The sequence below is a fragment of the Triturus cristatus genome, chromosome 12 (assembly GCF_964204655.1).
Source record: "Triturus cristatus chromosome 12, aTriCri1.1, whole genome shotgun sequence".
Lineage (NCBI taxonomy): Eukaryota > Metazoa > Chordata > Amphibia > Caudata > Salamandridae > Triturus > Triturus cristatus.
The window spans coordinates 195,574,109-195,587,092 of record NC_140595.1 but is presented as its reverse complement, the minus strand read 5'-3'; the positions used below and the strand labels follow the sequence as shown (position 1 = coordinate 195,587,092).

General features: G+C 42.7%; 1 protein-coding gene across 1 annotated transcript in view; it reads right to left on the bottom strand.

The window, feature by feature from the left end:
• The window catches only part of HYDIN (HYDIN axonemal central pair apparatus protein), a 2,467,744-nt gene that overhangs the window by 365,033 nt on the left and 2,089,727 nt on the right, over positions 1 to 12,984 (bottom strand). Inside the window, exon 69 of the mRNA XM_085640020.1 lies at positions 5,922 to 6,156. Within this exon, the coding sequence (XP_085496146.1) occupies positions 5,922 to 6,156 (235 nt within the window). The remainder of the gene's footprint in view (positions 1 to 5,921; positions 6,157 to 12,984) is intronic.

Genomic DNA, 12,984 nt, shown 5'->3' with positions numbered 1-12,984 from the left:
CTTGGGACCCTTCTCTGGATAGGCGAGCCAACTCATACCAGGGGACAAGTGAAGTATCTGCTTTTTTAATAATGAAATGACTGAACTAAGCCTGGTAGATGCTTAGCGCCATTAACACCCTGATGTCTATGATTACGCATACTTCTCACACATCCATGCCTTGTTTTCCTGCATTGACTACTTATTGATCACCCATTTCTTACACTTATCTCTGACAGAATGTCTTATCACTGATATTTCTATATCAGATCATGCACATATAGAACTATCATGGGAGATAGACACAAGGCAGTCAAACACGCCCCCAGGTGGTGGTTAAATGTGCAAGTTTTCCCAGTGGACATAGAATTGATTCAAGAGGAGATCAAGGAATATTTCAATCGCAGGATTTTCCTGGGCACTCCACCAAAATGGATGGGTTTAAAGCCAGAATGTGAGGTGGTATTACCTCAGTTCACATTGCCAAAGCATGTGAGGTGCGCTCTCTAGAACGCAAGCTCAATGTGGAAATCTGTGAAATTGAACAGTTAGACCAACGGACCCTGCAAAACGCACGCACCTAAAGGCTGGTGCTACTGAGAGGACAGCTACATACCCACAGAACCTACCATCCCCACAGAACGACCAAAGCTGAATGAGGCCTAATTTCCTCAAAGCAACGGTTTTATGATACTGGAGACAAAGTGGGTATGACACGGGCACGCAAAATCAGACGACATAAGGCTAGATCTTACATAGCTCAAGTCAAAACTAAGGTAAACACATGGGCTGTAAGTGAACAGGACAAGCCGATGGCTTTTTGTGAAATCTATCAAACACTCTATGCCCAGGTCCCCGAAATCCAGCAGACATTCAAACTATCTCCTATCACCCAATCCCAAAGGAATTTCAGGTACCTATAGACATAGCTGAACTGCATGGAGTCCTTCGCACCATGCAACTGGGGAAGGCATCTGGTCTAGATGGTCTCTCTATCTCCTTTTATAAAACCTTCTTCCCACAATTGCAAGAGTACTTATTAAGGGTGTTTAACACCTTCATGAGAGACACTAGTCTCCCGCCCACAAAGTACAAGGCCAAGATTGCCCTGATTCCCAAACCCGGTAAAAACACGTGTTTTATCGACCAATAGCACTCTCCACTCAGACGCAAAGCTCTATACCAAGATCCTTGCTCACAGACTTGAACCTATACTTCCTGGACTTATCAAACCAGATCAGGTGGTGTTTATCAGACAGCCCTAAGGGGCAGATAATCTCTGACACACAGCCCGCTTGATCGGAAAACTCCACAAGTGTAACATGCCAACTCTAATCCTTTCATTAGATGCAGAGGAGGCATTTGATTGGGTTAGCTGGTGTTTTCTAAGCACGGTCCTGGAAAAAGTTTGTCTGGGGCCACAAATTAGAGGTAAAACCATGGCCACACTCCCTGCTACCATGGCGTTCATTAGAATCAATGGGCAAAGCTCCTCACCATTTACAGTGGCAAGGTGCACAAGGCAGGGTTGCCCACTTTCCCCCTTTTTTTTTGTCTTAGCGGCAGAGCCCCCGGCCATACAGATTCAACAAACACAACCAATAGCGAGAATCCCTATTTAGGGCAGATTGCACAACTCTCATTTATTTGCATCCGGTCTCCTACTTAGCCTCACTAACCCAGCAGACTCACTCCCAGCCCTGACTGAACTTCTGGATGCCTTCGCAGTGGTGCCTGGCTTCAAAAGCAACAAAAAAAAGGCACACATTCTCAATCTATCTCCCCACAAGAGGTGCCACACTTCCAAACTCTAGCTGCATCTCGCTGGGACCATAAGTCTATCGGATATCTTGGCCTCAATATCATCTTGGTCTCAATATCATTTCCCCACCTCAGCAAGTGGACCAAGGTTAATTGGTCCCACTTATGAAAAATATTCTTGAAGAAACTAGGAGATTGCATCCACTATATACTACTTGGCTAGGACAGATTAATATAATTATAAGGAACATCCTACCGAGAATCCTTCACATAGTCCATGGTCTTCCCACTTCTATTACCAAAGAAAGATATGAAGATGCTACAAAAAACTTTACAAACGTTCATTTGGAGGGGGTAAGAAGTCATGTATTTCAAATAAACTTCTTATGACAGCAAGAGAGAGGGGGGATTAGCATGCCCGAATTTGGTGGAATATTATTGAACGGCACACCTCATCTATATTTCCGAGTGGGTAGCCCGTGAGAGTGAGAAACATTGGTTTACATATGGACTGAGCTGTTGCATGCTGTCCCCTCTAGAACTTGGTGTGGTTATCACGCACCCATCGCCCAAAAAGCGCGTATATTGCTACCCCCAACAAAACGGTATTGGACATATGGGACAAGGGGGCATGTAAGAAATGTCTTGCTACTTTCTCATCCCTGAACGCACTCACTGTGCAGAACCCTGATTTCCCTCTGGCAATAAAACCTGACTCATTTGGTGAATGGGAGAATGGAGACTGCAGGACATTGAGTGACCTGTTTATGAGCAGTCAGATTCAATAAATCGATCAATGTAAAAAGGGATTCCAGTTTGCACAATCCTCAAGGATGCAATACTACCAGCTCAGCCATTGGGTGCTTCGCCCGGTTATTGCTAAGGCTGCCACTTGGTCTCTCAGGCCTTTCAAAAACCTCATTCAATCAATTTCTCATTCAATTGTATGAGGGCAAGAGAGGTCTGGTATCCACGACCTACCAGACTCTGCAAGACTCAAAGCTGCCAGCTAATACACCTGTACGAAACACACAAGAAGACATTACTAGAGACCTCAGTCTCCAGGAAACAGTAGGAGGGCATATGGCGAGTAATCTCAAAGATCTTTAGGAGCACCCCTTAGAGAGACTTTGATGTCCTCACTCTGCTGGAGATGGGACTTCATGCATATGTATGGTTATTAAAACAATCTGGAAAGAAATCCTAGGTCACATTAAAGGGGTCATAGGATATCCCATCCCAGTAGATCCAGGTATCATGCTATTGTGGGTGCAGCCAACTAATAGAGAGGGTATGGCTCGTCTGGAAACTAATATACCAAATGGCAGGAGCAGCTAGGCAGCACCTGGTCCTTCACTAGAAGAAAATGGAGGCGCCGTAATCAGGATTGTGGTTCCACCGCTTATGGCACACCCTGGTGATGGAACAAATCTCACACAGGCTCGCCCAAACAAACGAAATTCATCAGCAGATGGCAACCCCTTATACAGTATATGATAAAAAGATAAAACTATATTATGGCTGCTTCATGCCCTATAGACTGAGAACGCTACAGATATTCGATAGAGCACAATGGCACCAACAGGAAGGGAGAAGAGAGCAATAGGTATACACAGCACTGGACCCACATACAGGACAACTTTGCACCTTTGGTCATCCCCCTTGACCCTCACACGCTTCCAACGCCCCTTCCAATGGATGCTTTCCTCCTTCAGTTCATAGTCCAGTTGGGTCGAGTATGTTTTTTTTTAGAGTTAGAATGTGAGAGAAGGGGAGGCTGCTTTGGGAAATGCTATAGAGTTTTATTTTCCTTTTTTTATAAACATGTTTAACTACCTGTTCATGATGCTCAAAGATTTGTTTGTAAGGCTGAAGCTTATGTTTAAGTGCTATTCATTAGTGTTTGTGGGTCAATCTTTATATGACGAAACACTTTGTGATTTCTGTTTGAAACATTTCAATGAAAGATTTCAACAACAAAAAAATGTAAGTATGATGCTAAGGTCCTAAAGAGGCACTACAAATGGTAATGGTAGAAAATAATTTATAGGCTTCCAAGCCTCTTCAAAAATTTGGACAACATAGGAATATGAGCAAGTTAACACTGTGCTGAAGTTCAGACAAAAGTGTAATTATTTCCTAGGAACTACAAACAATCTCTAAATTTAATAAATCTTTAGTAAGGAAACGAAAAAATAACAAAATATATTTTTCACACCCAACAAACTTTTTCCACCTCCCAGGTAGACCTATATGGTGCAAGTACATTAGGAAGAAAGTAATACATTTGTAATGTCAGCAGCAAGGAATCGAGCTTTTAAAGTTTTCCTTCCAAATAGGCATCAGGATTTAGAGTATGTACATCTGGTACAATTAATTAATTGCAGAAACTGGGGTTTAGTTCAGACAATGGTAGTTTACTCTCTTCTCACTCTCTTTCTTAGGACAATTTCTAAACTGCTTTGCACAAAACAGCTCTTAAAAGTGTTGACCCAGTGCTAGAACGAAGAATGACAAGGAACAAGTTGAATTCAATCTCATGCAGAAGTTGGATGTACAACAAAGATACTCCTCTGTTTCTCCAGATGGCTTAACTTTGATTAGCCAGTTATTTAAATTCAGAAAAATATGGATTTACAGTCTCTGGTAGCGTGCTGTAACTCATGTTGTGCCTGGATACTAGGGAGCAATTTGTACAGTTTTCTATCACTCATGGAGAAATAATTTGTATGGCTACTTGTGTAGTGGAAATGTCTTTCATCAAGACATTTGCGTGGGAAAGCAGACAGGAAAAGGCAGACGGAGGGCTCTTGAAGAATGTTTGCCAGGACCTTGACCTGATAATAGTAAGGACCAGATAAAGTTGTGTCTCCAAAAGCTACATATCAACCTTTACACCCACCACTTCATTTCACATGTTGCTTTGCAATCATAGTGCTCTTGCTGTAGTCTGGATGAAAAACAAAGATGCCGACCGCAGTTCCTGGTGTATCTGCTTCTATATGTTCAAAATAACTGTTGTGGCTGTTTTTTCACAAAATACTTTTTCAACGTCAAAAGGCATGTAGGCCTACATATAGCCACATACTACACTCAAGCCCAATGACCTGATTACTACTTCTAGCATGCACAACTTGGTTTGAAGGATCCATACAGTCTTTGATTAGCTGAGCTGCCAATTTTGCCAATAAAAGCTTTGCTGTTTTCTTTAAAGCATTATAAATATGTTCCCTAAATGGCTAGTACCTGTAGCTCTTAACACTGGTGTTCCAGATGTAACAACATTCTGCCTCCAATGACTTAGCATTTTTCAATTAAAGTGTATGTGTACAGAAGGGAATAGTTGTTTTTTTGTCAAAGATACTTGCACCACTAAAAAATCTAGTGCAGGTTGGAGAGTTTAAAAATGTGTTGCTCGGAGCTGGTCTATTCTTTATTGCTCCTAATCTATTAACTGCTACTTATCCAACACATTAAAGTTTCACTGAAGGGAAAAATTGGTTCCACAGACTGAGATTAACTGCATGTATTTACTGGAAATATTACATTTGGCAAGTGCCTCTTCTTATGGTGAACTTGATGGAGGGATGAAAGACTTTGAAAACTAAATCATCCGAACATAACCTGAAAAGAGTGTTGAAAAGAGAGTTCTTCTGGTTAGGAAATGTTTCTCTTTGTCATTGGTTATCTAAAACACATACTAAGGGAACATGCAAGTGGTCCGTAGTTGCTGGGAAATAAGTAGCCAACATGAAGGCAGCTGATGTTAATAAAGTTAATAAATTCATCTAGATAGTCACCAGCGTTGTTTTTATCTGTCATGCAACACTTCACATTCACTGGCTGACAGTGTGTGGATTTATCTTTGGAGAGGTCAGTGCAGAAAAATCAAGCAAAGTGAGCCCATCTGAACCAAGAGAGGGGGACTTTTTTTGATCAGCTGAACAGAGATATGCCTCATACAAAATGAAAGCCTTAAAACTGATTGAATTTGAAAAAAATGGCAATACAGAAATAATCCTGAATTTTGAGGTGCATAGTCTTACTATTTAGGATAGCACAAAATTGTTGAAGATAGACTGTTTTTAAAAGATGAAAAAAGTGTCACAGGGTCATGACAGACAGCAGGGATTATCCAAACGTTGTAAACCAAGGAGGAATACTCACAATAGACAGCTTACCTACAAATAAGCCGGCTCTCAAATTCTCCCACTTCCAGAGGAGAGAACTTGATTAGAATATTTTGTTTCTTCAAGGCTGGTATGGTCCCACAGCTTGGCTCCAAAGTAAAAGGAAGAACATCTGGGTCGACTGACAGCAAGGACGATACACTCTCTAATATACTTTCTGGTCGGCTCATTCCACGGCTTGAGGTTGCTTGTGACGAGGCGGTATCACCACCAAACTGAGAACCACCTATATCAAGCAAGAAAATAGGTAACTTTTTTATTATTTAAAAACAAATAAGACACCATAATGACTTCTTCATCTCTTTTTATTTTCTATTACAAAACACTATTTTAAATACATGCTTATCAACAAGTGCCACAAAAAGTTCAGAACTTGTAAATGGTGCCTTGTTTGTCACCGACTGAAAATGGAAAAGATACTCCCAGGAAAATTGTATGTTTTGTTAAACGCTGGTTCATTCATAGAATTACATTTTCTGAATATGTAACTCACATGAAAGAAGATCCCTAATTTTTTTTTTGCAGTGCTGTATTCTGCTTCCCAACCAATTGTTTTCAAAAGATCTTCAAAGCCTTCACATCTTTGAATGTAGCATGTAGCTACTATGGGCAAATATAATTATTCACTTGCATGTAAATGTAGGAATAAACAATTATTTGTTTAATATGTCCTAATAAGAAATTACTAGACACTTTCTTTAAAGGTCCACTGCCATCAGCCATGTAAAAGCAATCCAAAGAAACTACTGTGATGAAAACAAATCTGAAATGGAAAAAGTAAAACCTATTCAAAAAGAAAGCTTGGATGCATAGAACATGGCATACGTTTATGATAGGCTGATTATGAGCAATGCATATTTTATTACACCACACCATGGGCAGTTTTGATCAATGTCTTCTTAACCCCTTCAGTGCCCGCCCCTTTCCCCGCCCTGTGCCGGCCGTTGTATTAGCGGGCGGGGTTTATGACGAGCTGGTCTCGTCATGGGCACAGCGCAACCGCGGCCCATGACGAGACCAGCTCGTCACGGGCATTGAAGAGGTTAAGAAGTTTTGAGGCCCTGGGCCAAACATATATTGGGAACCCACATTAAGAACAACCTTAAATTTTACGGCCTATTTGCTGCTAATTCAAGCCTGCTTGAAGGAAAAATAAAGAAAGAAATGACAAAGGTGAGATTGTGTGATAGAAAGATCACTTTACCAGGGGGGCCCTTGGAAAGTGGGGGCCCTGGGCAATTGTCCACTTCGCTCATGCCTTAAAACTTCTCTGATTTGACAAGTAACTTAAGGAATTCATGAAAGACTAAGGACCCAATTTCAATTGGGTCAGGAAAGGGTTATGTTCCTTTATTTTTTTATAAATGATTTTTATTGATTTTAGCAATGTAACGTCCAGAGCACTTGCATAACAATTAGAGCACACATTTTGACAACACTAATTAGCAATGATACCAAATGGCTGGGGTAGGGACAAAGAAAACTCTCTGTCAATTTAGCATGTCCATGGCTGCTGTGCTGGGTGGCTCACTGCTTCACTCCGCAGCGCCGCACAGTCGAACAAATATGCAAGATTATCAATAGGAGAGTCGGGCATTGCTCCGCAAATCCAGTTTCGCAATAGACCGCATACCTCCGAAAGAGACAGCACAGAGTCTAACACAGGAAGCTCAGTAAACGAGAAAAGTAAAGAAAAAATTCACACGTAACCTTAATAAGAGAACAAGAGCCAATCTCCATATATACAAAGCTCATTTCAACTATAATCGCCGGTCTGGTGCAATAAAAAAGTGTTGTGATTATATATGCATAGGACCATGATGGGTTGTGTACCATCGTGTCGTGCATTTCAAGTAGAAACACAAGAATAAATGGAGAAGGAGGGGGGGAAAGTAGTGGGCGCACGGGGATTGGAAAGAAGGTCGTACAACAAGTGTAGGGATTGTAACCACGCATCCCTATGCTACATGGGAGAGAGGTTCAGGGGGGTGGAACGCCCGCAGCGGCTCTAGCCTCAATCGCTGTTAAATATCCCTGCCACTGCGCAGGGGGTTGTCGTGAGGGGAGCGGTGCTCGCGCCTCAGCCTCGCGTTGATTTATCCATTCCGAGACCACTGCCCTCCACAGATCCAGCAGCCACACAGCAATCCCAGGGCCTGCCTGCTCCTTCCAGGAATGGGTGATGTACTTAATGCACATGGTAAATACCACTCCTTTTTCCTGCCATCTTTCCCTATTCCCCTCTTTACTGTAGGCTCTCCTTCTCTGATTCCCCATTTAGTTGAATTTTTCCCCAATCAAGGTAAGGTCATCCGGGTTGGAGGCAGGGTACCCGCTTGGATGACAGGCTACCTGCGTCTCAAACCACGTTGATTAGTGAGTTCACACAAAATATTTATATCTTTACTATTATTGTATCCCACAAAATTGCAACACACACTAAAGAAAGTTTTAAAATACATATATCGACACCCAAACTAAAAAATGTCATCAGTGCAACAAATTAGAATCTGGGTAGGCATACCTAAACTTCTGTCAACCAAACACTGCCATACATTGAGGTGCACCAGGAACGTCAAAAAGAATACTTTACATACCTTCGGTAATGCCTTGTCTGGTAGACACAGGATCTAGCCGCAGATTCCTAATCTTAGAATTATCCCGAGGCGCCAGATTTGATCACAATTGTTTTTACAGCAGTACCTCTGCGCATTGGTAGAGGGAGTATAGCTGGAGCGGGCACAGTAGTACGGTCCAATGATGACAGTGATTTGAGGATAGAGAATAATTCTTTGGATGAATTACTAGCCGCTTCTATTTTTTCAGTGTAGAAGAAACATCTGGTTCTCCTAATACTTTTGAGTTCCGCTTTATAATTGTCTTTACTGATAGGGCAATAATCTTTTGTCCAAATGCGTCCAAATATCTGCCTGAAGATCTATAATAGCATAATAGAATACCAGGAAAGTCAGCAATCACTAAAGGTGAGAAAACATGAACATGCTCAAAATCACTGGCCATAAGACAGAACCTGAATAGCAAAAGAATGGCAAAGGTACATAAGATAAGCATTTAGCGAAGCAAGAGGAAAACATGGCGGCCGCTAGCTAGAGCGGCTCGCACGCTCCTACCGGCCTTCCGCGATCTCCACCGCTGCTATGCTTCGCTGACCAACACACGGAGAGAGTAAGGCATCACGGGCTTAGCAGGCTGCTACTACCGTCACCACTGCTGCCGTCCTGGTAAATGTGTAAACCGGCGACTCCACCTGCTTCTGCTCCGGCTCGCGTCCTTCTCCCGAGTTGGGGGAGAGCAGCCGTGGAGTTTAGGCGCGGCCGTGCGGCCGCTGCTCGCAGTGCACACACTGCGTCTTCTCTCGGCGGAAGAGCGGGAGGAGAGATCCCGACGCCGAGGGATACCGTGCTGCGAAGGTTTCGCCTTGTCACCGACTCATCGGAGCTGGAGACTGATCAAGTGGCAGCGGACTTGGCTGACTTGGCAGACTTGGAGGCATCAGGGGTCTGTGAAGCTTCTGCTCCAGGTGAAAGTAAGGTATCTGTTCTTACCAGGGGGCAGAATGAGATAGGTATTGATAAAAGCTACAGTAATACCTTTAACCCTAGTCTAGGTGCTACAAGAAGTAAGACTAAGAGTCGGGACAAGGAGCTTAGGCTGGAACACAGTAAACTACAACTCCCAGAGTGCATCTGGAGGGAGGCCGCAAAGTCAAGGTTGGAACATAAAAAAAGTTTGGGCGTCTCTAAGGGGGGCCCTACCAAAGAAGTTATTAAACATACTAGACAGAAAAAGGCAAAAGATAGGAATTTCAACGCTCCAGGGGTTATAGCTCCCTCATTGCGCTCATACTTTAAAGCACTACCCCAGGTATTGAAGATTACGCAGGATATGGCCGCATCTAGGGGAGAAATTTCTCATAATGGGAAACAACAGCTCACACTAAACGCCACCCCAAGTCTAATCTCCTCTCCCAGTCTCCCCACTAATGAGACGACGTCTGAGGACCCCTCAGAAACTACTTCCCCAGACTCGGGTGTGGTTACGACCGCGGGGACTGCAGAAACTGTTACCCTAAATGACCCCTCTATTCAACAAGTCAAGTCGCTAAATGGAGGGATATTAAACCCAGCTGTGCTAGGAAAAGCGACAGTGGAGGAGTCTGAGGAGGTAATAGAGGCAGTAGATCCGGGTCAGGAAGCTCTGGGGGTGGGCAATACTCTTGAGGCCCTAGTTAGCTCTATTAATGCAATGAGGGAAGAGATCCGACATGACTTTGCAGTTTCTAAGTCAAATCAGAACGACATAAGAGCAACTTGTGAGCTATTAGGCCAAAAGGTGGAAGGGTTATGTGAAAGAACTGGCATACTGGAAAGCTCTGTAGGTCTTTTAACAACTGATCTGGAGGTTGCTAGGTCCAAAATAAATACCCTTCAAAGAGATGGGGAGTACATGAGAGAGAGGGTCGAGGTTTTGGAAAACCACTCCAGGCGCAATAATATTCGACTTCTAAAAATTCCTGAAGGTAAAGAAGGTTCGGACCTTAAAAATTTTATAATTCGGACTTTGAAGGAATCCTTAAATCTTGTCGAAACAACCGAGGAACTAGATAAGGATATCCAGCGAGTACACAGAGATCCATTCCGTCTGAATCCAGCAAGATCTAAACCCAGGAAGGTTTTAGTTAACTTTTTGACTTACGCACTTAAGGAAAAGATCCTAAACCTCGCTCTGAAAACTAGATCGTTGAAGTGTTCGGATTTTTCTTTTGAGATACGTTCTGACCTCTCTAAAACCACATTAGACAGACAGTGGGAGCTGGGGCAACGTATGGACAAATTCAGGTCCTTAGGAGCCACTGTACAGATGAGGTTTCCAGCATTCCTACGGATTATGCACAATAACAAAATGTATAATATTCGTTCTACTCAAGATGCTGACGACCTACTTGATTCTATTCGGAAACAGAACCGGACTACAAATAACTGAATGCGATCATCTTCGCACGGTCTCTTTGAGTTCGCATGTGCTCCGGGCAGCTGTTTGCCCTTGAACTTTGGCCTCTCTTCTCTGTGTAGCATAGGTTAGGTTAAGTTCATATAAGGATGACCCTGTCAACACATTGTCAATAAAAACTTTTGACATGTAGGAATCATAAGTTCACTATAAAAAAAAAAAAGGATGGTATCAAAAAATAAATAAATAATTAAATAATTAAATAATTAAATAATTGTGTTTTTTATACCTCCTTTTCTCCCTTTTTACATTCCTTCCGGGTCATCCTTTCTACACCCATAACAGTACATACTACAGCAGCGGGGGGTGGGGTTGACGGGTAAGGCTGTGGGTGGGCGTAAAGCTGGCCAGAGATCAGGCTAGTATAGGTAGGGGAGGGTTTTCCAGGGGGGTTGTGGGGGGGTGGTGGCGGGTGGGTAAGCTATTGGATCAAAAAAACCTCATTTGTCTACCTTTTTTGCTTTTTCTTTTCCATGCTAATTTCTTCATAACCAGGATTTCCCATTGCGTTGGAGATGAAATGTTACTATATGGGGGACCAAATAAGGAGAGAGTCGTGATAGTTTATATAGCATGACATTAATACACTATATCTCCTGGAACGTTAATGGTCTGCGAGTGAGAGGCAGACGAGACTGTATTTTACAGTATTTGAGGGACTCTCAGGCGCAGGCCATCGTTCTTCAGGAGACGCATCTCCTTAATTCAGAGGCTACTGCCTTGTTAAAAAAACATAAGTGGATAGACAAATTCTGCTCAACAGACCATAACGCCAATATTAGGGGGGTTATATTCATTTTTAAAAAATCTGCTAAAGCACAAATTTTGGAATACAAAGAAGATCACTCGGGGAGATGGTTATTAGTGAGAGTCTCATTGGATGCCCAGATTTTTACCTTAGTCGGCTATTATGGCCCAAACTCTGACGACCCCTCACATCTGGACGCGATTAGGAACCACCTAGTTTTAGTTCAGGACCCAGTGATCTGGGTGGGGGACTTTAACATCGTTCTCAATCCCAATCTGGATAAATCTGTCAAATCTAGACTCTGCAGTTCCGTCAAATCTAGGCATACCCTCGTAACTATTATGACACAACTTGGTTTGGCAGACGTATGGCGAGAAAGAGCGGGTAATAAGTTAGGTGTTTCTTTTCGGAACAGTCGCTTCAAACATAAGTCTAGAATCGACTATGCGCTTTTTAGCTACTGTTTAAGGGACTCTCTACTTATGATAGACTATTTACCTTCGCATTTGTCTGATCACTCTGCTCTAGAATTTTCTTTTAAACTCGAAGATACCATTACTCATCCATCCTGGTCTTTTGATCGGACCCTCTTGCTTGAAGAGGACGAGGTAAAGTTCTTGGCAATAGAGTCCTCAGTATTTTTTGATGTCAACAAAGCTTCTGCAGGTTCGGCAGTGGTCTGGGAGGCTTTTAAGGCCTTTCTAAGAGGTCAGATCACCAACAGAGCTTCTTTTAGGCGTAAGATATATAGAGAGAGGATGGCTAGCCTTGAGCAAGACATGAAACTCCTCGAGTCAAAGATTGACTCACCTTCAGGAACACCACAGCTTCAGGATAAATTGGTTGAACTGAGGTTACAACTGAACAGTATCCTACAGGAGAGAGTAAATAAAAGATGGGAAGCATTTAAGACTTCCCAATTTGAATTTGGTGAAGCTGCAGGGAAACTGCTAGCCTGGAAAATCAAATCCGATCAAGCTCTCAAATTCATTAAGGAAATTAGGATAGAAGGTGAGGCAGAGACAAGATCTACCAAACTAGACATAGGTAGAGCCTTCTCTGACTTTTTTGAAGATATATATAAGGATGTTCTCCCTAATGACCAGCAGGCAAGAGACAGTTGGCTGGAAACCATCACGCTTCCAACTTTGTCGTTAACACAAAGTAAGGCCTTGGAGTCTGAGATCACAGAGGCTGAGGTGATCAAAGCTATCAGACACCAAAAAAAAGGGAAGGCGGCTGGGCCCGATGGTCTCCCGGGAGAGATTTATAGAT